At 42.3% G+C, this 21,115-nt stretch overlaps 1 protein-coding gene across 1 annotated transcript in view; it reads left to right on the top strand.

The window, feature by feature from the left end:
- LOC100677366 (zinc finger protein 14-like) overlaps positions 1 to 5,608 on the top strand; it is a 31,156-nt gene extending 25,548 nt beyond the window's left edge. Inside the window, exons 3-5 of the mRNA XM_064280605.1 lie at positions 707 to 833; positions 1,795 to 1,945; positions 2,298 to 5,608. Coding sequence (XP_064136675.1) covers positions 707 to 833; positions 1,795 to 1,945; positions 2,298 to 5,031 — 3,012 coding nt within the window. The 3' untranslated portion in view covers positions 5,032 to 5,608. The remainder of the gene's footprint in view (positions 1 to 706; positions 834 to 1,794; positions 1,946 to 2,297) is intronic.
- The last annotated feature ends 15,507 nt before the right edge of the window (positions 5,609 to 21,115 follow it).

Raw genomic sequence — 21,115 nt, 5'->3', positions numbered from 1 at the left:
GAGAGGCTAAATTTTCCTTTTTTTTGCCCCCTCCCCTCTTATTTTTGGGCTTCGCTAGAGACTTCTTCTTAAATAAGATTTTAAACTAATAATTCTTTCAGTTTTAATCCCTTTTTTAAATACAGGGGCCCTGTTGGTATGGTGGTGTATGTGTGGAGGGTGAGGAAGCATTCTTTAGTCCTGTAATTGGATTTAAGTATTTTAGTGAGCCCGATCTCCTCAATTGGCACCGCCACAAGTACTTCACAGCTTTCCTCCTCTTACATTAAAAAAAAAAAAAAAAAAATTAGACAAATATCCTAGATGGAATTGGAGTTGGGTATTTTGCTTCTCTCAGTTCATTTAGGCTCTTATAAAAGCCTCAGTTGGTTAAAGATCACATGAAATAGTTTCCTTTGAGAGAATGTCTTTTTACGGAGAAGAGAATGATTTGGGCGTATTTCAAAATGGCTACTTTTTCCTCTACCTGCTGGAGACTCCAAGTGGTTTGTCTTTGATCAACACAATAGGATAGGAACACACAGGTCAAGATGTAAATGTAGATAGTGAAGGGAAGAAGCTGATGGCCAAACTGTAGAGTAGAATACAGCATCTTGTGTGACCTTTCTGAATTCTCCATTCGCCTGCAGTGACAGACTCATCTTTGCTTTCACACACTTTGAGGAAGATGATTCCTTTCTGATTCAGAATATTTGGGCTGTTTTAGGACTCAGTGGTGTTTGAGGATGTGACCGTGGACTTTACCCAGGAAGAATGGGCTTTGCTGGATTTTTCTCAGAGGAAACTCTACAGAGATGTGATGGTGGAAACCTTCAGGAACCTGGCATTGGTTGGTAAGGAGGACTTCATTTTTCTTATTTTTTTTCCATTAGTGAAAGATCGTATCTTACTTGTTGACCTTGTTTCAAGGTTTGGTTTGAGGAATGGGAATAAACTGGAACACAATGAAAAACGTTCTCAGCTCTCATGGAGCTTAGTCTCTAGAATCTTTCCTGTGAAAGCAAAAATCTACAGACTATACTGTGGTTGGATTTCTTTTCTGGCTAAAATCCTTTAGGATTTTTAAGTGTTGTAAGTGTGTGCATTGGCTTCAGGGGTCACTTTGGACACAGGGAGATTCGTAGATTGGTTCCAGAGTTTTACTGTATTTATTACAACTTTAAATGTGAGTATTTTGCTGTAAATAAACTCATACCAGTCCATTTATAGAAACTCTGGAGACCAAAATATTGGCCCACTGTCAGAGAAATGCTGCAGTCCACTATCTTTTCTCATGATCGGCATTCCCCATGAACACCATCAGCCACACCCACATGTCCTCCGAGGAAAAAAATCTAAGGAGAGTGGAGGTAGGACTTATCCAGAGCCATGGTGCCAACCCACAGGAAAGGCAAGAATCCTTTGAAGGATGAGCCCAGTATGGAGAGAATTGCATTTGAATAAATCGTCCTGAAAAAGTCTTTTGGTTTGAGGAGGCTCAATGTCCACATATACCTGTTATTTTATTCACGGAACAGATCTTCATTTCTCTTTTAGCATTACCTTTGCACACATGCGTTGTTTACAGTACCTTTCTACTGTGCTTTCCTAATTACACCCCATTTATGATGCTGTCACTTTCAATTGTCAAGGAATTAGTTTTTAGTAAATTGGTTACCCTTTTGACCATGGCCAAAGTCTTGGAACTTCCAAATGCCTCAAAGTCTTTCTGTGCTCCCAGGTGTCTGTTGTTCATAAAAGTTCCTTACCATTCTGTTTCATATTGTGAAACTCCACCTAAAATTATTGGGTTAGTTTCTCAACAGGTTGGTAATGGACAAATGATGTCCAGTGAACATTTAATAATGCAATTCATGAAGAATAACTCCTGGCATACCATGTTAGGAGAAATCTGTGAATTCTGTGGCATTGAAGAGCAGCATAACAATCTGGGAAGGCATGCCAGGTGAGTATCATTCACAAGTGTGAGCAGTACCTCAGGAGGGAATCTTAAGATATCAGACATTCGTGTGTGTGTGTGTATAAAACTCCAAAGCTGCGTGTTCATGTAATTTTCACAACACTGTGTTTCCATAAGTATAAATGAGACATTAAGTATCTGAACCATATTTCACTGTACACAATTATCGGAAGGCCCCTTTATTTAGAAACACTAACATGAATGGAATTGACCTCTACGAGATGATTCAAACAATTCAATGTGAGATAACTTAAGTGCAGAAAACACACATTTACTGTGTACTGTAATGATGAAGTGATAAAAAACTTAATTCTAGCATGCCACCTATTTTTGACAGAACGCATACAGTTGAGAGCCTCTGTGAAGGTAAACAAGGGAAAGTAAAGAAAAGGAAAGAATGTACTCAGTGTGGAAAACCTGTCAGCAAGATTGACTATCTTACCAAAAGAAGTCCTGCTAGAGAAAATCCTTCTGAATGCCATGAGTATGGAACAGCTTTCATGAATTACTCTTCATTTAAACGTCATGTCATTTCTCACACTGGGTGCAATAGCTATCAATATAAGGAATGTAGACTAGCTTGCAGTTGTTCTTATCTAAGCACACATGTAAAAACGCTTATTGGAAAGAAAATTGGTAAATATGAGGAATGTGGCATCACCTGTAGTTGTGCGTCATCCCTCACTACACATATAAGAGCTCACAGTGGAGAGTGGCCTTATGAATATAAGGAATGTGGAAAAGCCTTTAGGCAGTCCTCACAGCTGATCAGACATATAAAAACTCACAGTACAGAGCAACCTTACAGTTGTAAGGAATGTGTGAAATCATCTTGTCATTTCTCAAGCCTCAGTACCCATATAAAAACTCACTGTGCAGAGCGACCTTATGAGTGTAAGGAATGTGGGAAAGCATTTAGCCAGTCCTCACACTTAAGTAGACATAAAAGAATTCACAGTGGAGAGAGGCCTTATGAATGTAAGCAATGTGGAAAAGCCTTTAGCCGTTCCTCCAACTTAAGGATTCATGTAAGAACTCATAGTGGAGAGAGGCCTTATAAATGTAAGGAATGTGGAAAAGCCTTTTGCCAGTCCTCTAAGCTGACTAATCATGTAAGAACTCACAGTGGAGAGAGGCCTTACACTTGTAAGGAATGTGGAAAAGCTTTTAGCTGTTCTTCCAGCCTGAGGATCCATGTAAGAACTCACAGTGGAGAGCGGCCTTATGAATGTAAGGAATGTGGGAAAGCCTTTAGCCAGTCCTCACACCTCACTAACCATGTAAGAACTCACAGAGAGAAGTCTTATGAGTGTACAGTGTGTGGGAAAGCTTTTAGTTGTGACTCATCCCTCACAGCACATATGAAAACTCACAGTGGAGAAAAGCCTTATGAATGTAAGGAATGTGGAAAAGCCTTTAGCAGCTCCTCAACGCTGACTGTCCATATACGAACTCACAGTGGAGAGCGTCCTTATGAATGTAAGGAATGTGGAAAAGCCTTTTGCAGTTCCTCAGCGCTGACTAACCATATAAGAACTCACAGTGAAGAGAGGCCTTATGAATGTAAGCAATGTGGAAAAGGCTTTCGCCATTCCTCTAGCCTGAGGATTCATATAAGAACTCACAGTGGAGAACGGCCTTATGAATGTAAGGAATGTGGGAAAGCCTTTATCCAGTTCTCACACCTCACTAAGCATGTAAGAACTCACAGAGGAGAGAGGCCTTATGAATGTAAGGAATGTGGGAAAACTTATACTTCTGATTCATCCCTTAATGCACATATAAAAACTCACAGTGGAGTGAGGCGTTATGAATGTAAGGAATGTGGGAAAGCCTTTAGCCATTCCTCAAAGCTGATTCTCCATATAAGAAGTCACAGTGGAGAGCGGCCATATGAATGTAAGGAATGTGGGAAAGCCTTTAGCCAGTCTTCAAAACTGACTAACCATGTAAGAACTCACAGTGGAGAAAAGCCTTACAAATGTAAGGAATGTGGAAAAGCCTTTTGCCATTCCTCCAACCTGAGGATCCATATAAGAACTCACAGTGGAGAACGGCCTTATGAATGTAAGGAATGCGGGAAAGCCTTTAGCCAGTCCTCACACCTCACTAACCATGTAAGAACTCACAAAGGGGAGAGGCCTTATGAATGTAAAGAATGTGGGAAAGCTTTTAGTTCTGACTCATCCCTTAATGCCCATATAAAAACTCACAGTGGAGTGAGGCCTTATGAATGTAAGGAATGTGGGAAGGCGTTTAATCGGTCCTCACACCTCACTGAACATAAAAGAACTCACAGTGGAGAGAAGCCTTATGAATGTAGGGAGTGTAGAAAAGCCTTTAGCCAGACCTCACAGCTTAAGAGCCATATAAGAACTCACAGTGGAGAGAGGCCTTATGAATGTAAGGAATGTGGGAAAGCATTTAGCCGGTGCTCATATCTAACTGTACATATAAGAACTCACAGTGGAGAGAGGCCTTATGAATGTAAGGAATGTGGGAAAGCCTTTAGTTGTGATTCATCACTCACTACACATAAAAGAACTCACAGTGGAGAGAGGCCTTATGAGTGTAAGGAATGTGGGAAAGCCTTCAGTCAAGCCTCACAGCTCTCTAAACATACAAGAACTCACAGTGGAGAGAGGCCTTATGAATGTAAGGAATGTGGGAAAGTCTTTAGTTGTTCCTCATACCTTACTATGCATATAAGAACTCACAGTGGAGAGAGGCCATATGAATGTAAGCAATGTGGGAAAGCCTTTACTCGGTCCCTATCTCTCACTCACCATATAAGAACTCACAGTGGAGAGAAACCTTATGAATGTAAGGAATGTGGGAAAACCTTCAGTCAGGCCTCACATCTCACCAAACATATTAGAACTCACAGTGGCGAGAGACCTTATGAATGTAAGGAATGTGGGAAAGCGTTTAGCCAGGCCTCACATCTTACTAAACATATTAGAACTCACAGTGGAGAGAGGCCTCATGAATGTAAGCAATGTGGGAAGGCCTTCATCCAGGCCTCACATCTCACAAAGCATGTAAGAACTCACAGTGGAGAGGTCCTTTAGGAATGTAAGGGTAATGGGAAAGCCTTCAGTGGGTTGCTGTATCTCACCGTATAAGAACTCAGTGAAGCAAGGCCTATGAATGTAAGGAATGTGGAGAAGTGTTTGTTCCTCAGACCTCACTAGACATAAGAACTCGCAGTGGGTAGGCTTTTTGAATGTAAGGAATGAAGGAACAGTTTCAGGTCTCTTTTGAGAATGTAAGGTACACTGAAAAGAAATAGTATATGTCTTATATATGTGACAGGTCCTATGAATATAGAATATAAGGGAAATCTTCAGTATCCATACTTCAGGACTTCTACGAGACCTCATACACTGGAGAGACTGCAACTCTAAGCAAAGAACTTGAGTTATAGCCCATGACTTGGAATTTTCATGGAAATGTTGTTTTGGTTCCATTATACAAAAACTGTCTTTATTACAAAATTTCATCAACCTTTGGTGTCTTCAAATGTGTTTTTCTTTTAATCAGCTATTTAAAAAGTTTTATTTATATCTTTTTAAATTATAAAGCCATATGTTCTCATTGTAGAAAAAATTGACTTTTAACGGAAAATAAAAACGAAAAATCTCAGAATTCCACCACTCTCGTTATTTTGGGTATTTTAGTCTTTGTAAACAATACAGTGCCTTCTTCAAGAATCTGGATTATACAGTGTGTGTAGTTTTTTTTTTTTATTGTGTTTCTTATTTGCCCTCTCCAACTACTATGAACCCTGGTTTACTAATGAGAAAACTGCACAGAGAATTTTAATGTATATTGACCATTTCACGTAGAAGTCCATTTGAAATAGTGTGAAAAATAGGATTTTTTATGGAGGGCTCACATTGGGAATACATATAGATGGTGGGCACTCACAGACCCGCAACCTGACTGAGATGTAATGGAGCTTCTGTCCAGCACAGGCATGAAACCTGTATTTTGAAACAGTCCTGCTTTTGGTAATTTTGTGGTTCCAAGAGAGAGCACTAGGCCATGAGTTGAGACTGCAGTTGCTGGACTGGGCGGTACAGGTGGCTACTGCGCCACCTGGGGTGTGGACCTGCTGCAGGGTCTGAAGGCTTATACAGAACTCTCCTGCCCTACAATGCACTGGACCCTATTACATGACTTCTCTCGTAAGAAGCTTGGAAGATGGTGCCTGTAGGTAGCAGGAGCCTTCAAATTAGGCCTTCCTTTAGTCCAGCAATTCCCCTTTCAGAATCATCATATGGAAATCTTAAAATTCCCCTTTCAGAATCATCCTATGGAAATCTTACAGTACCTTGGTAATAGTGCTAGATTGTGGAAATAGTGAAAGAGGGTAAATGGTGTCAGTGTCCTACAGTAAGGCAATCTTTAGATAAATGCTCTGCTACATGTCACAGTATTCATCATCCATGGAAGCACTAATCAAGAAATAAAGTAGTGCCCCATTGCATTGGGCACATCTGCTGCAAAAGACCTCTATAAAGTGCTGAAAAGCAGAGATGTCAGCTTGAAGACTGATGGCACCTGATCCAAGCCATGGTGCTTTCAGTTGCCTCATATGCATGTGAAAGATGGATGGTGAATAAGGAAGACTGAAGAATTGATGCCTTTGAATTGTTGGTGAAAAATATTGAATATAGCACGGACTGCCAGAAGAATGAAGAAATCTGTGTTTGAAAAAATACAGCCAGAATGCTCCATAGAAGGATGACGAGACTACATCTTACATACTTTAGACATGTTATCAGGAGGGATCAGTCCCTGGAGAAAGACATCATGCTTGGTAAAGTAGAGGGTCAGCGAAAAAGAGGAATATTCTCAATGAGTTGGATTGGCACAGTCTTTACAACAATGGGCTCAAGCATAACAATGATTGTGAAGATGGTGCAGGACCAGGCAGTGTTTCATTCTGTTGTATATAGGGTTGGTATGTGCCAGAACTGACTTGATGACACCTAACAACAGCACGTGACAGTATTGTACTGCCACTACATGATTTCTTTAGGAGGCGGAGCCAAGGTGGTGTAATGGTCAGATGCTTCCTGTGGTTCGTCTTACTACAAAGATGTGAAAAAACCAGTGAATCAATTATATGTGACAGTCTAGGAGCCCTGAACATCAAAGACAAAGTTGAGCAGTCGCGCTCAGTAGCAGGGTGAGGGAGTGACAGTTCAGAAGCAGTGAGGAGGTGCCATAACATGACCTGGCGAGCACCTGGCAGGCTGGATTGTTTGGCGCACATGAACTGAGGCAAGCAATAGTGCTCAGGATGCATTTTTCACGTCGAGAGAAGCCAAGTGGCAGACAGTTTTTACAAGCCTCTAGAGCTAGGGAAAGTGGCACTGGGTCTTCGAAAGTTAAGTGCAAGGATCTAACCTACTGCATGGGACCAAAATAACCCCTCTGGGAAGTGCCTTTCTTACCCTTACCCACCCCATCCCCACTCTGATCCAGTCCCAGTCTGGCAGCGTTCAGTGGCTGCCATGCCCTGTAGGCCAGAAGTCAGACCCATCGTGTGCTTGACCCAGTCTCCTGGGTTTGGGGAGGGGACAAGTAAGTGAACAAACAAGAAAAAAGAAACTCAGCTCCTCCAAGTCAGGAATCAAGGCAGGAACTGCCCCTCTGCCTAGGCACAGGCATAAGGGGTCCATGGATTTTGAATGCCTTTCACCCCTGCCTAGATCTATGTGGACCTATTGAACAGCATAGGCCCTCTTTAGCATAGTGCAACAGGGTATATACCCCAAGCCTATTTTCAAGTGCAACAGCTAAGGTGGAGTGGCAGATTCACGACATTTGACACCACTCTGCCCATTAAGCATGGTCCTTACCAACATTGGGGCCTGGGAACTAGTGGCTCCACTCACTCCACCTAACAACTCACGACAGGGATCCGAGAATCAGTGCTGCTTCCCAGTCCCTACAACAAGCAGTTTTGGGTGCCCAAAGTCTGCCTGCAAAACCCACTCACCTGTGTGCTCTAGGGGACAGGGACATGCCTTCCACTGAGGCACTTGGGTAGCTGTCAGCCCCCTACCTTGCTCAACACATAGCACCCTAATGTAGCCAGATACCTGTGCCTGCTCATCACCCCTACGTATCCCTGCTCATCTAGGATCGTAGATGAGAGCCTGCACCACCCACTCAGTGGCCGACAACCTGGTCACCTGAGCTGAATTCACACAAGAAAAGTAAATGGACTGCTGTACTCACATACCTAGTAGTAGATCTAATCACCTTGTGATATATCCAGCAATCCCACTCCTTGGAATATATCTTAGAGAAATAAGAGCCTTTACACAGATATCTGCCCACCCATGTTCATTGCAGCACTGTTTACAATAGCAGAAAGATGGAAGCAACCAAGATTACCATCAATGGATAAATGGATAAATAAATTATGGTATATTCACACAATGGAATACTACAGATAGATAAAGAACAGTGATGAATACATGAAACATTTCATAACCTGGAGGAATCTGGAAGGCGTTATGCTGAGTGGAATTAGTTACAAAAGGATCAAAATTGTATAAGACCATTATTATAAGAACTCAAGAAAGAGTTTAAACAGAGAAGAATATATTCTTTGATTGTTACAAGAAGGGGGAGGGAGGGAGGGGGAAGGTCTTCATTAATTATAGTAGATAAGTATTATTTTAGGTGAAGGGAAAGACAACACACATTACAGGAGAGGTCAGCACAATTGGAATAAACCAAAAGCAAAGAAGTTTCCTGAAGAAACTGAATGCTGAGTTGGGGTGGAGGTTTGAGGACTGTGGTTTCAGGGGACATCTAAGTGAATTGGCATAATAAAATCTATTAAGAAAACATTCTCCATCCCACTTTGTAGAGTGGTGTATGGGGTCTTAAACGCTAGCAAGTGGACATATAAGATGCATCAATTGGTCTCAACCCACCTGGAGCAATGGAGAATGAACAACACCAAAGACCCAAGGTAATTATGAGTCTAAGAGACCAAAAGGGCCACTTAAACCAGAGACTACATCAGCCTGAGACCAGAAGAAATAGATGGTGCCCTGCTACAACTGATGGCGTAGTGGTTAAGTGCTATGGCTGCTAACCAAAGGGACAGCAGTTTGAATCTGCCAGGTGCTACTTGGAAACTCTATGGGGGCAGTTCTACTCTGTCCCATAGGGTCGCTATGAGTCGGAATCGACTTGATGGCACTGGATTTGGTTTTTTTGGTTTTGCTACAACTGATGACTTATGACAGGGAACCAACAGAGAACCCCTGAGGGAGCAGTGGAATGCGGACCCCAAATTCACGTAAAAAGACAAGACAATGGTCTTACTGAGACTAGAAGGACCCTGGTGATCATGGTCCCCAGACCTTCTGTCAGCCCAAGACAGGAAGCATTCCCAATGCCAACTCTTCAGACAGGGAGTGGACTGGACAATGGCATCGGAAATGATACTGGTGAAGAATGAGCTTCTTGGATCAAGTAGACACATGAGACTATGTTGGCATCTCCTACTGGAGGGGAGATGAGAGGGCAGAGGGGTTCAGATGCTGGCAGAATGGACAGGAAAAGAGAGAGTGGAGGGAAGGAGTGTGCTGTCTTAGTAGGGGAGTGCAATTAGGAGTATATAGCAAGGCGTATATAAAATGTATGAGAGACTGACTTGATTTGTAAACTTTCACTTGAAGCACAATAAAAATTAAAAAAAAATGGACAAAGCACTGGCGAAACTGGCAAAAGAAAAATGAGAGGAAGCAGATAACTGGAAGAAGACATGAGTTGGGTGATATCACAACAGTCGCAACTGAAATTTAAAGAATTATAACACAATAGTATGAAAATTATACTCCAACAAATTGTACTCCAAGAATTTCCTAGAGGAAATGTACAAATTTCTAGAAACAGACTACACACCTAAAACAACATGAACTGAGGTAGAAAAATAGAATAAACCCATAATAAAAGAAGAGGATGAAGAAGTAATTAACAGACTCCTAAGAACAACAACAAAAAAAGTCCTGGCTCGGATGGCTTCACTGGGGAATTCTACAAAACTTTTGGAGAAGAGTTCACAGCAACACTACTAAAGGTATTTCAGAGCACAGAAAATGATGGAATAGTCCCGAACTCATTGTATCAAGCCAGCGTAACCCTGATACCAAAACCAGTTAAAAATATCACAAAGACAATTGCAGACCAATATCACTCATGAACATAGACGCAAAAAATGTCAACAAAATTCTCTGCAATAGAATTCAACAACTTATCAAAAAATAATTTGCTATGACCAAGTGGGATTCATACCAGCTATGCAAGGATGGTTCAACATGAGAAAAACAATCAGTGTAATCCACCACATAAATAAAAGATAAGAGCCACGTGATCTTATCAATTGGCTCAGAAAAGGCATTTGACAAAGTCCAATAGCCATTCATGTAAAAAACTCTCAGCCAAATAGGAATAAAATGGAACTTTTTTGACATAATGGGCATTTATGCAAAGCCTACAGCCATCATCATCCTAAATGGGAAGAGTCTAAAAGCACTCCCCTTGAGAATGGGAACCAAAGAAGGATGCCTTTTATCACCACTGTTATTCCACATTGTACTGGAGGTCCTAGCTGGAGTAATAAGGTAAGAAACAGAAATAAAGGGCATCCAGATTGGTAAAGAAGAAGTAAAAGTATCCCCTTTTTGTGTATGATATCATTTTACACACAGAAAACCCCAGAGAATCCAGAAGAAAACTACTGGAACTAATGGAAGATTTCAGCAATGTATCAGGATGCAAGAGAATTATACAAAGATCAGTTGGATTCCTCTACATCAACAAAGAGAACTTCGAAGAGGAAATAACCAAATAAATACGATTTGCAGTAGCCTTCGAGAAGATAATATACTTAGGAATAAATCTAACAAAGATGTAAAAGACCTATACAAAGAAAACTACAAGACGCTACTGCAAGAAACCAAAAGTGACCTACGTATATAGAAAAACATACCATGCTTATGCATAGGAGGAGCCATCATTGTGAAAATGTCAATTCTATCCACAATGATTTACATACGAAGTGCAATCCTGATGCACTTTCCAATGATATTTTTTAACAAGATGGAGGAACGAATCACCAACTTCGTGTGGAAAGGGAAGAGGCCCCAGATAATTAAAACATTAATGAAGAAGAAGAATAAACTGGGAGGCCTCATGCTACCTGATTTTACAACCTCTCATACCACTACAGTAGTCAAAACAGCCTGGTACTGATACAACAGACACATAGACCAATGGAACAGAATTGAGAACCCAGATGTAAATCCATCCACCTATGAGCAGCTGATATTTGACAATGGCCCAAAGTCCATTATATGGGGAAAACACAGTCTCTTTAACAAATGGTGCTAGCATAACTGGATATCATCTGTAAAAATGAAACAAGACCCATACCTCACACCATGTAGAAAAAGTAACTCGATATGGATCAAAGACCTACACATAAAATCCAAAACTGTGAAGATCATGGAAGAAAAAACTGGGACAAAGCTAGGAGCCCTAGTACATTTCATAAACAGAATAAAACCCACTGCTGTCGATTCCGACTCATAGCGACCCTATAGGACAGGGTAGAACTGCCCCATAGAGTTTCCAAGGAGCGCCTGGTGGATTTGAACTGCTGACCTTTTGCTTAGCAGCTGTAGCACTTAACCACTATGCCGCCAGGGTTTCCGAATACAAACCATAATTAGCAATGCACAAACACCAGAAGAGAAACTAGATAACTGGGAGCTCCTAAAGTCAAACACCCTCATCAAAAGACTTCACTAAAAGAGTAAAAAGACAACGTATAGACTGTGAGGAAACCCTGGTGGCGTAGTGGTTAAGAGCTACGGCCGCTAACCAAAAGTTTAGCAGTTTTAATCCACCAGGCGCTTTTTGGAAACCCAATGGGGCAGTTTTACTCTGTTCTGTAGGGTAGCTATGAGTCAGAATCGACTCCACGGTAATGGGTAGTAGTAGGTCGTACAGACTGGGAAAAAATTTTTTGGCTACCATATGTTTGATAAGGGCCTAATCTCTAAGATCTACAAGATACTGCAACACCTCAACAATAAAAAGATGAATAACCCAGTTAAAACATTGGCAAAGGATCTGAACAGACACTCCACCAAGGAAGACATTCAGGCAACTAAAAGATATATGAGGAAAAGCTCACCATCATTAGTCATTAGAGAAATGCAAATAAAAACTACAATGAGATACCATCTCACCCCAACAAGGCTAGCATTAATCCAAAAAACACAGAAAAATAAATGTTGGAGTGGTTGTGGAGAAACTAGAACACTTATACGCTGGTGGTGGGAATGTGAAATGGTGCAACCACTTTGGAAATCGATTTGTTGCTTCCTTAAAAAGGTAGAAATAGAAGTGCCATATGACCCAGCAATCCTATTCTTTGGAATATATCCTAGAGAAATAATAGCTATCATATGAATAGGTATATGCACACCCATGTTCATTGCAGCACTGTTCACAGTAGCAAAAAGATGGAAACAACCTAGGTGTCTATCAGCAGATGAATGGATAAACAAATTATGGTACATACACACAATGGAATACTATGCAACCGATAAAGAACAATGAAGATCCTCATAGCCTCACAACATGGATGAATCTGTATCTATGTTTGCTTGTTGTATCCTAGCTTCTTGCTTTGTTTTGTTTTGATATGCCTAAATAGGCTACTTGAGTGAGCTAGCTTGATTATTTGCACCTTTGAAACTCTAACATTCTGTCACCAGATGGCCAGAGCTGTTACCAGGTATATGAGCCTAGGATTCCATTCACTTTTCTTGTATGGATCGAGCTCAGGCGTCCAGGTAGTCAGTCACCAAGTGTGCGGTGCAGGCTCTGTCCTACAGTCTTAGAGGCGCAGGGGTGATTGGCGTAGGCACAGGTATCTGCTTGCAATAGGGTGTCACACTCTGAACAAGGCAGGGGGCTGACTATTGTCCCGAGTGTCTGTGAGGAAAGTGCATCCCTGTTCCCTAGAGCACACAAGTGGGTGGGTTCTGCAGCCAGACCATGGGCACCCAATGCTTTTGGTTGTAAGGACTGGGAGGTACCACTTATCCTTGGACCCTTGTCACTGGTGACTAGGTGATATGGGTTAAGCCACCAGTCCACAGGCCCTTGATGTGGGTGAGGACCCTGTCTAATCAAAAACCTGCCTCTTCACTGCACAGCTGAAACAGTTGCAGTCTGCCAACAAGGGCCCACACAGGTCCATGCAGGGGTGAAAAGTATTGAAAGTCCTCAGACCATTTGTGTCTGGACAGGAGCTTCTTCTGTCCTGTGTTCCCCAGCTTAGTGGAGCTGGCAGATTACCTTTTCCCCCAAGAGTTAATTTATTCCTTCTTCGAGGCCGTGAGAATGGCTCAGGGCGTACAGCAGGACCTATCTCAGGCCCAGGGAAATCGACAACCCCTGAAGCAGGCTTGGGGGCTGGGGGCACAGTAAAATAAATGCAAGTACTTAGCTTTTGCCTAGAGCACCATTCTTCTCTGATTCCAGAGGTGTGCGTAGGCTGTGTGGCTCACTGTCTCTCCCTGAGGAAACCGCATCTGGAATGCTACCGGCAGCCCTGCTGTGGTCGCTCCAGGGGATAATGCTTGAGAGTTCCCATGGAGTCAGGTTTAGCAACTCCTCTCTGCTTTTGAACTGTCTTACCCCCCCCCCCCCACCACTGCTCAGTCCATTTTCTAACTTTGTCTTTAATGTCCAGGGCTTCTAGCTTGTCATATATATAATCGTTTCACTTGTTTTTTCAGGTTTTTGTTGTAAAAGGGATCACCGGAAGCGTCTGACTACTCCATCTTGGTCTCAACTCCCCTCTTTTTTATTTCTTGACTGCTGTTTCCATGGGTGTTGATTGTGGATCCAAGTAAAATGAAATCCTTGACAACTTCAATCTTTTCCCTGTTTATCATGATGTTGCTTACTGGTTCTATTGTGAGGATTTTTGTTTCCTTTACATTGAGGTGTAATTCATACTGAAGGCTGTGGTCTTTGATCTTCATCAGTAAGTGCTTTAATGAAAATGTGAATTACAGGAATTGGCATAAAACTTAGATATGTTATTGTTGTTAGGTACCGTCGAGTTGGTTCTGACTCATAGTGACCCTATGTACAACCTAGTGAAACATTGCCTGGTCCTGTGCCATCCTCAGAATCGATGCTATGTTGGAGCCCATTGTTGTAGTCACTGTATCAATCCATCTCGTCAAATATCTTCTTCTTTTACACTGCCTCTCTGCTTTACTGAGCATGATGTCATTCTCCAGGGACTGGCCTCTTCTGGTAATGTATCCAAAGTACATGAAATGAAGTCTTACCACCCTCACTTCCAAGGAACCCTCTGGCTATGCTTCTGTCAAGACAGACTTGTTCGTTCTGGCGGTCCATGGTACATTCAATATTCTTTGCCAACACCATAATTGACAGGCATCGATTCTTCTTTGGTTTTTCTTATTCATTGTCCAGCTTTCACATGCATATGAGTTGACGGGAAACATCATGGCTTGTTCAGGGGTATCTTAGTCCTTAAAGTGATGTCTTTGCTTTTTAACATTTTAAAGAGATCGTTCGCAGCAGATCTGCCCAATGCAATGCGTCGTTTGATTTTTGGACTGTGAATTCAAGTAAAATGAAATCCGTGACTTCATTGTTTTTTCTGTTTATCAAGGTGTTGCTTATTTTTCCAGTTGTGAGGATTTTTGTTTTCTTTATGTTGAGGTGTAATCCATATAGAAGGGTATGGCCTTTGATCTTCATCAGTAAGTGCTTCAAGTCCTCTTCACTTCAGGAAGCAGTGTTGTATTATCTGTATAATACAGGTTGTTCATGATTCTTCCTTCAATCCTGATGCTGTATTCTTTTTCATATAGTCCAGCTTCTTGGACCATTTGCTCATCATACAGATTGAATAAGTATGGTGAAATGATATAGCCCTGACATACACCTTTCTTGACTTTAAGTCACGCAGTATCCCCTCATTCTGTTCGAACGTCTACCTCTTGTTCTATATACAGGTTCCTCATAAGCACAATTAAGTGCTCTGGAATTCCTGTTCTTTGCAATTTTATTCGTAATTTGTTATGATCCATCCAGTCAAATGCCTTTGAGTATGTAGTGAGTAAAACACACGTAAACATCTTTCTGGTATTCTCTGCTTTCAGCTAAGATCCATCTGACATCAGCAATGATATTCCTCATTCCATGCCCTCTTCTGAATCTGGCTTGAGTTTCTGGCAGTTCTGTGTGGATGCATTGCTGCAATCGATTTTGAATGATCTTCAGCAGAATTTTACTGGTGTGTGATATTAATGATACTGTTCGATGATTTTAGCGTTTGGTTGAATCACTTTTCTTTGGAATGGGTACAAACATGGATCTCTTTTAGTTGGTTGGCCAGGTAACTGTCTTCCAAATTTCTTGGCATAGATGAGTGAGCACTTCCAGCACTGCATCCATTTGTTGAAATGTGTCAATTGGTATTCTTTCAGTTCCTGGAGGCTTGTTTTTCGCCAATGCCTTCAGTGTAGCTTGGACTTCCTCTTTCAATATCATTGGTTCTTGATCATATGCTGCCTCCAGAAATGGATGAATGTTGTCCAGTTCTTTTTTGTACAGTTACCTGCTTATTCCTTCCATGTGCTTTTGATGCTTCCTAAGTCGTTTAATATTTTTCTGGCAGAATCCTTCAATATTGCAGCTCGAGGCTTGAATTTTTTCTTCAGTTCTTTCAGCTTCAGAAATGCTGAGTATGTTCTTCCCTTTCGATTTTCTATCTCCAGGTAATTGCACATTTCTTTATAAAACTTTACTTTGTCTTCTCGAGCCACCCTTTAAAATCTTCTGTTCAGCTCTTTTAGTTCATCATTTCTTTATTTCCCTTTAGCTACTCTACATTCAGGAGCAAGTTTCAGAGTCTCTTCTGACATCCACGTAGTTCTGTTCTTTCTTGTATTTTTAATGACTTCTCGATTTCTTCACGTATGATGTCCTTGATGTCATTCCACAACTCTTCTGGTCTTCAATCAATAGTGTTCTATGCATCAAATTTATCCTTAAGATGGTCTCTAAATTCATGTGGGATATATCCAAGGTCATACTTTGGCTTTCATGGACTTGTTCTAATTTTCTTCAACCTCAACTTGAACTTGCATAGAGCGCTTGATTGTCCATTCCACAGTCCAACCCTGGCCTTGTTCTGAGCGATGATATTGAGTTTTTCCATTGTCTCCACAGATGTAGTCAATTTGATTTCTGTGTATTCAATCCACCTTTTATGTTGTTGGAAAAAAGTATTTGCAATAAAGAAGTCATTGTTGTTGTTATGTATCATCCAGTTGGTTCTGACTCATAGCAACCCTGTGTACAACAGAACAAAACACTGCCCCATCCTACACCAGCCTCACAACAGTTGTATGCTTGAGCTAATGGTTGCAGCCACTGTGTCAATCCACCTCGTTGAGAGTCTTCCTCTTTTCTGGAACACTGGTGGTATAGTGGTTAAGAGCTAGGGCTGCTAACCAAAAGGTCAGCAATTTCAATCTACCAGGCGCTGCTTGGAAACTCTATGGGGCAGTTCTACTCTGTCCTATAGGGTCACTATGAGTCAGAATCGACTCCAGGGCAATGGGTTTTCAATTTTCCCCATAGAATCCTTCAATATTATAACTGGTGGCTTGAATTTTTTCCTCAGTTCTTTCAACTTGAGAAATGCCAGGAATGTTCACTGCCTCACCTTGGCTTTCTTCTCCACTCCCTGGCTTGTCTTGGGTCTCTGTGTTTGGTCTTGGCTCTCCCAGCCCTCCTCCTCCAGTCCGTGGCTGGCCTCGGTTCTTCCCGCCACTTCCCCAGCTCTTGGTAATCTCTGCTTGTTCTCTGGTCCCTTCACCTCTCCCTGGTCCTCTTTGTTTGGTTTTGACTCTTTCAGCTTCTCTCCGCCTCTTCTTGGCTTGGCATGTCTTGGCTCTCTCTGCCACTCTTAGGCTGGTCTCGGAATTATCACGCTGGACTCGGCTTCGTTTGCCTCTTAGGTCTTCGCTCAGCTTGGCTCTATCTGCTTGGCCTCAGCTTTCTCCTTTTCTCACTGCCTCAGTTGGGCTCACCCTGCCTTTCCTCGCTATTCCGTTGCTGTCGTGGCTCTGCTTCCCTAAGGATTACAGCTTTGGAAACCCTATGGGGCGGTTGTACTCTGTCCTGCAGGGTCGCTGTGAGTCAGGATTGGCTAGATAGCAGCGGCTTTTTTGGTATAAGACTTTTCTTTATGGGGGAAAGACAATAGACAGATCCCAAATGCAAGGAAAATTTCCAGAACGCCACGGCCACTGGCGGAGCCCTCTGTGTCCACGCACGAACTGCCTTCATTCCCACGGAGCGTCTCACGTCTCACAAGTGTAGCTGCGCGTGCGCGGCCAGCAGGCACGTTTCGTAGAGGTCCTGCTGGTGTCTGAGGTTCGCTTTCGCCGCCTGGCGGCCGGCCTGGCCCGGGACCAGGTACAGCCCACCGGACACCGAGGCTCGTTGGGGTTCTAAGGAAGTGGCTCCGCTCCCGCCCAGTCCTGGCCTCTCCGCCTCCCTGGATGGTCCAGAGCCGCGGGACCCCCACTAGCCGGACTTCGCCTGGAGCCTCCTCTTTCCCGCGGCTTCAGACTCGGCCGCCGGCGCAGCGAAGCGCCTGCTCTGACAGCCCCGGCTCAGTACTCCTGCACGGCCGAGGTCGGGACGGCCAGGTAGGTGGGATCGCCCCGAAGCTGGGAGATTGTGAGAAATACAAAGTCACAAGCCTCTTTGAAACCCAGGGTAGGGAGTCTGACGCTATGCGTGCTGCCCCCACCTCCTCCAGTCTGCCCCGCACCATGCTTCATTGCATTTCTGTGCCTCAGCAAGCAAAGTTATTGGTGGTTATTAAAAAAGTAAAATTACTGTGAAGAATATTCGTTCCTCCTAGTTTGTTAAGGAGCCTGTTGTGGCAGTGGTTAAGAGCCGACTGCTAACCCAAAGGTCTTTGGTTAGAACCCACCAGCTGCTCTGCCAGAAATAGATGTAGCAGCCTGCTTCTGTGAAGATTTACAGCCTTGGAAACCCTATGGGGCAGTTCCGCCCTATCCTATAGGGTTGCTTTGAGTCAAGATTGACTGGATGGTAACAGGTTTGGTTTTTAGTTTGTTGTACAACTTTAACATAGATGAACAATTAAAAAACAGGAAATGGAGCTAGTGTGTTCATTTAGGACCAAATTTATCCCCACTTGAGGAGGAAATATTAAGAGTCACATTTCCAGGAATTTATTTGGCTCTAAGGCGGAAATTTCTGCCACCGTCGTGTGCAATACGGCCAACCTGATATGGCTGAACAAGGTAAACGTAGGAGACAAGCAGTTTAGAGAGCTCACACACACCCATTGTTTCTCCAGGATCCTAAGCATCGATTGAGACAGGATCTGTACCAGATTGGATGCTACTGAGTTGCCTGTAATTTCTGCTACCAGAGAGCCACACTTAATAGGTTGAATGCCTCTTGCAATAAAAAGTCGTCCTATTTCCATTATTAGAGCAGCAAATATGGGGAATGAGGGCAAACTGAGAGGCGTGCATTATGGAAGTATTCAAAATATTTCAACACACGGTGATCAGCCCCAGTACAGTGAGGCTGAGTGTACCTCATTCTCTAAAATAATGATTTTAGAATGTGCTCTTACTTGGATAAATACGAAATGTGCCAACTATTGGAAAGGGTTAATATATAGGACATGACTTTGAAAATGAAGTAGAACTTAAATTGATGAGTAATGTGTGTAGCATTTGTAGTATAAATAAAACAAAACAAAACAGAACAAAAATAGAGAATATGTATTTAAACCAAATGTGATAATGTTGAATGAAGGTAGTGTGTGTATATCAAATCTGTGGAAGCTAAGAGTAACAAAAGGATACCATTTTATATAGGACAAAAAAATATAGATAATAATCAAACAGCAACTGCATATATTTCAAAACTTAAAATGTGTAATTTTAATTGTCCTGTTTGAGAAATCATTGCTAACTCCAAAGTAATTACCAATCTATTTTTGTAATATTTAGAATCTTAATTCACTGGAGTTACTATTGTGGAAATAGTCTCATTATTTTCTTTCCCTGTTAATAACCACTTGATTCAGATCAATTTACTGTAAGAGTCCATTCAAAAATGGCTGTAGCAGTATAGTGATAGAGAACTGCCAGAAATTCAGGCTGGTTTGAAGAGTATGTGAAACCAGGGATATCATTGCTGTTGTCAGATGGATTCTGGCTGAAAGCAGAGAATAGCAGAAGTATGTTTACCTGTGTTTCATTTACTATGCAAAGGTATTCGACGGTGTGGATCATAACAAGTTATGGATAACATTGCGAATGATGGGAATTCCAGAACACTTAATTGTGCTCATGAGGAACCTTTGCATAGATCAAGAGGCAGTTGTTTGAACAGAATAAGGGGATACTGATTGGGTTAAAGTCAGGAAAGGTGTGTGTCAGGGTTGTATTCTTTCACCACACGTATTCAATCCGTATGCTGAGCAAATAGTATGAGAAGCTGGACTATATGAAGAAGAACAGGACTTCAGGATTGGAGGAAGACTCATTAACAACTTGTGTTATGCAGGTGACACAACCTTGCTTGCTGAAAGTGAAGAGGACTTGAAGTACTTACTACTGAAGTTCAAAGACCACAGCCTTCGGTATGGATTGCACCGCAACATATAGAAAACAAAAATCCTCACAACTGGACCAATGAGCAACACCATGGTCAATGGAGAAAAGATTGAAGTTGTCAAAGATTTCATTTTACATGGGTCCACAATCAACAGCCATGGAAACAGCAGTCAAGAAATCAAAAGACGCCTTGCATCGGGTAAATCTGCTGCAAAGGACTTCTTTAAAATGTTGAAGAGCAAAGATGTCACCTTGAAGACTAAGGTGTGCTTGACCCAAGCCATGGTATTTTCAGTCACATTGTATGCATGTGAAAGCTGGACAATGAATAAGGAAGACCGAAGAAGAGTTGACGCCTTTGAATTGTGGTGTTGGTGAAGAATTTGGAATATACCATGGACTGCCAAAAGAACGAACAAATCTGTCTTGGAAGTACAACCAGAACGCTCCTTAGAAGCAAGGATGGCGAGACTGTGTCTTACATACTTTGGAAATGTTGTCAGGAGGGATCAGTCCCTGGAGAAGGACATCATGCTTGGCAGAGTACAGGGTCAGTGGAAAAAAGGAAGACCCTCAACCAGGTGGATTGACACGGTGGCTGCAACAATGAGCTCAAGCATAACAATGATTGTAAAGATGGCTCAAGACCGGACAGTGTTTCCTTCTGTTATACATAGAGTCGCTATGAGTCAGAACCAACTCGACGGCACCTAACAATAATAACAGCAACAGGCATGGGTGCTTCTCATGCTAAGGGATGAGAAAATCGCCCCATCTTGATTTCCTTGCCGTAATGTTGAACCTGTACAGCTGCCTGAAGAATGCAAATACCCTCAAGGTGGAGCAATGCCTTGAGCCTGGGAGGAAGTCTTGCCCAGGGAGAGAGCTGAAGCCAAGAAGCTATCACTCCTGCATACTCACACTGGCTCCCCTACTCTACCTCCCATCTTCTTCCAGTTCAGGTCCCAGGTGTGGCTCAGGAAGAACTAGTCCAGTCTAGGCAACTGGGAACCTAGGGCGACCATCTTACACATCTGTAAACCAAAGCAGGGATTTCAGCTGCTGGTTTTGTAGACAAAACATTATTCATCTGCTTCCAGAGTGTCTACTGGCCTTGCTTCCTCTCCCATCCCTCTATCCTTAACTGGATTTTTGGGCTTAGGAAAGACTTTCACTTAGACTTGCAGAGGCTGGTGCCAGGAAATGGTGAGCACTACAGAGATCTGGGTTATTCTTAGCATAAAAGAGTGAGGCTAAATATGATTTGTTGGGAACCAACTGTGTACTCTGGATGCTCTGTGTTCTGTGTTTCGTCTATGATGTAAAAGATGGCAGAGGAGGCCGATGTGTAAATCCTGAGAAATGCTATTGTCAC

The sequence above is a fragment of the Loxodonta africana genome, chromosome 3 (genome assembly GCF_030014295.1).
Source record: "Loxodonta africana isolate mLoxAfr1 chromosome 3, mLoxAfr1.hap2, whole genome shotgun sequence".
Lineage (NCBI taxonomy): Eukaryota > Metazoa > Chordata > Mammalia > Proboscidea > Elephantidae > Loxodonta > Loxodonta africana.
The sequence above is the reverse complement of the archived record's forward strand: the minus strand, read 5'-3'. Positions and strand labels throughout refer to the sequence as shown.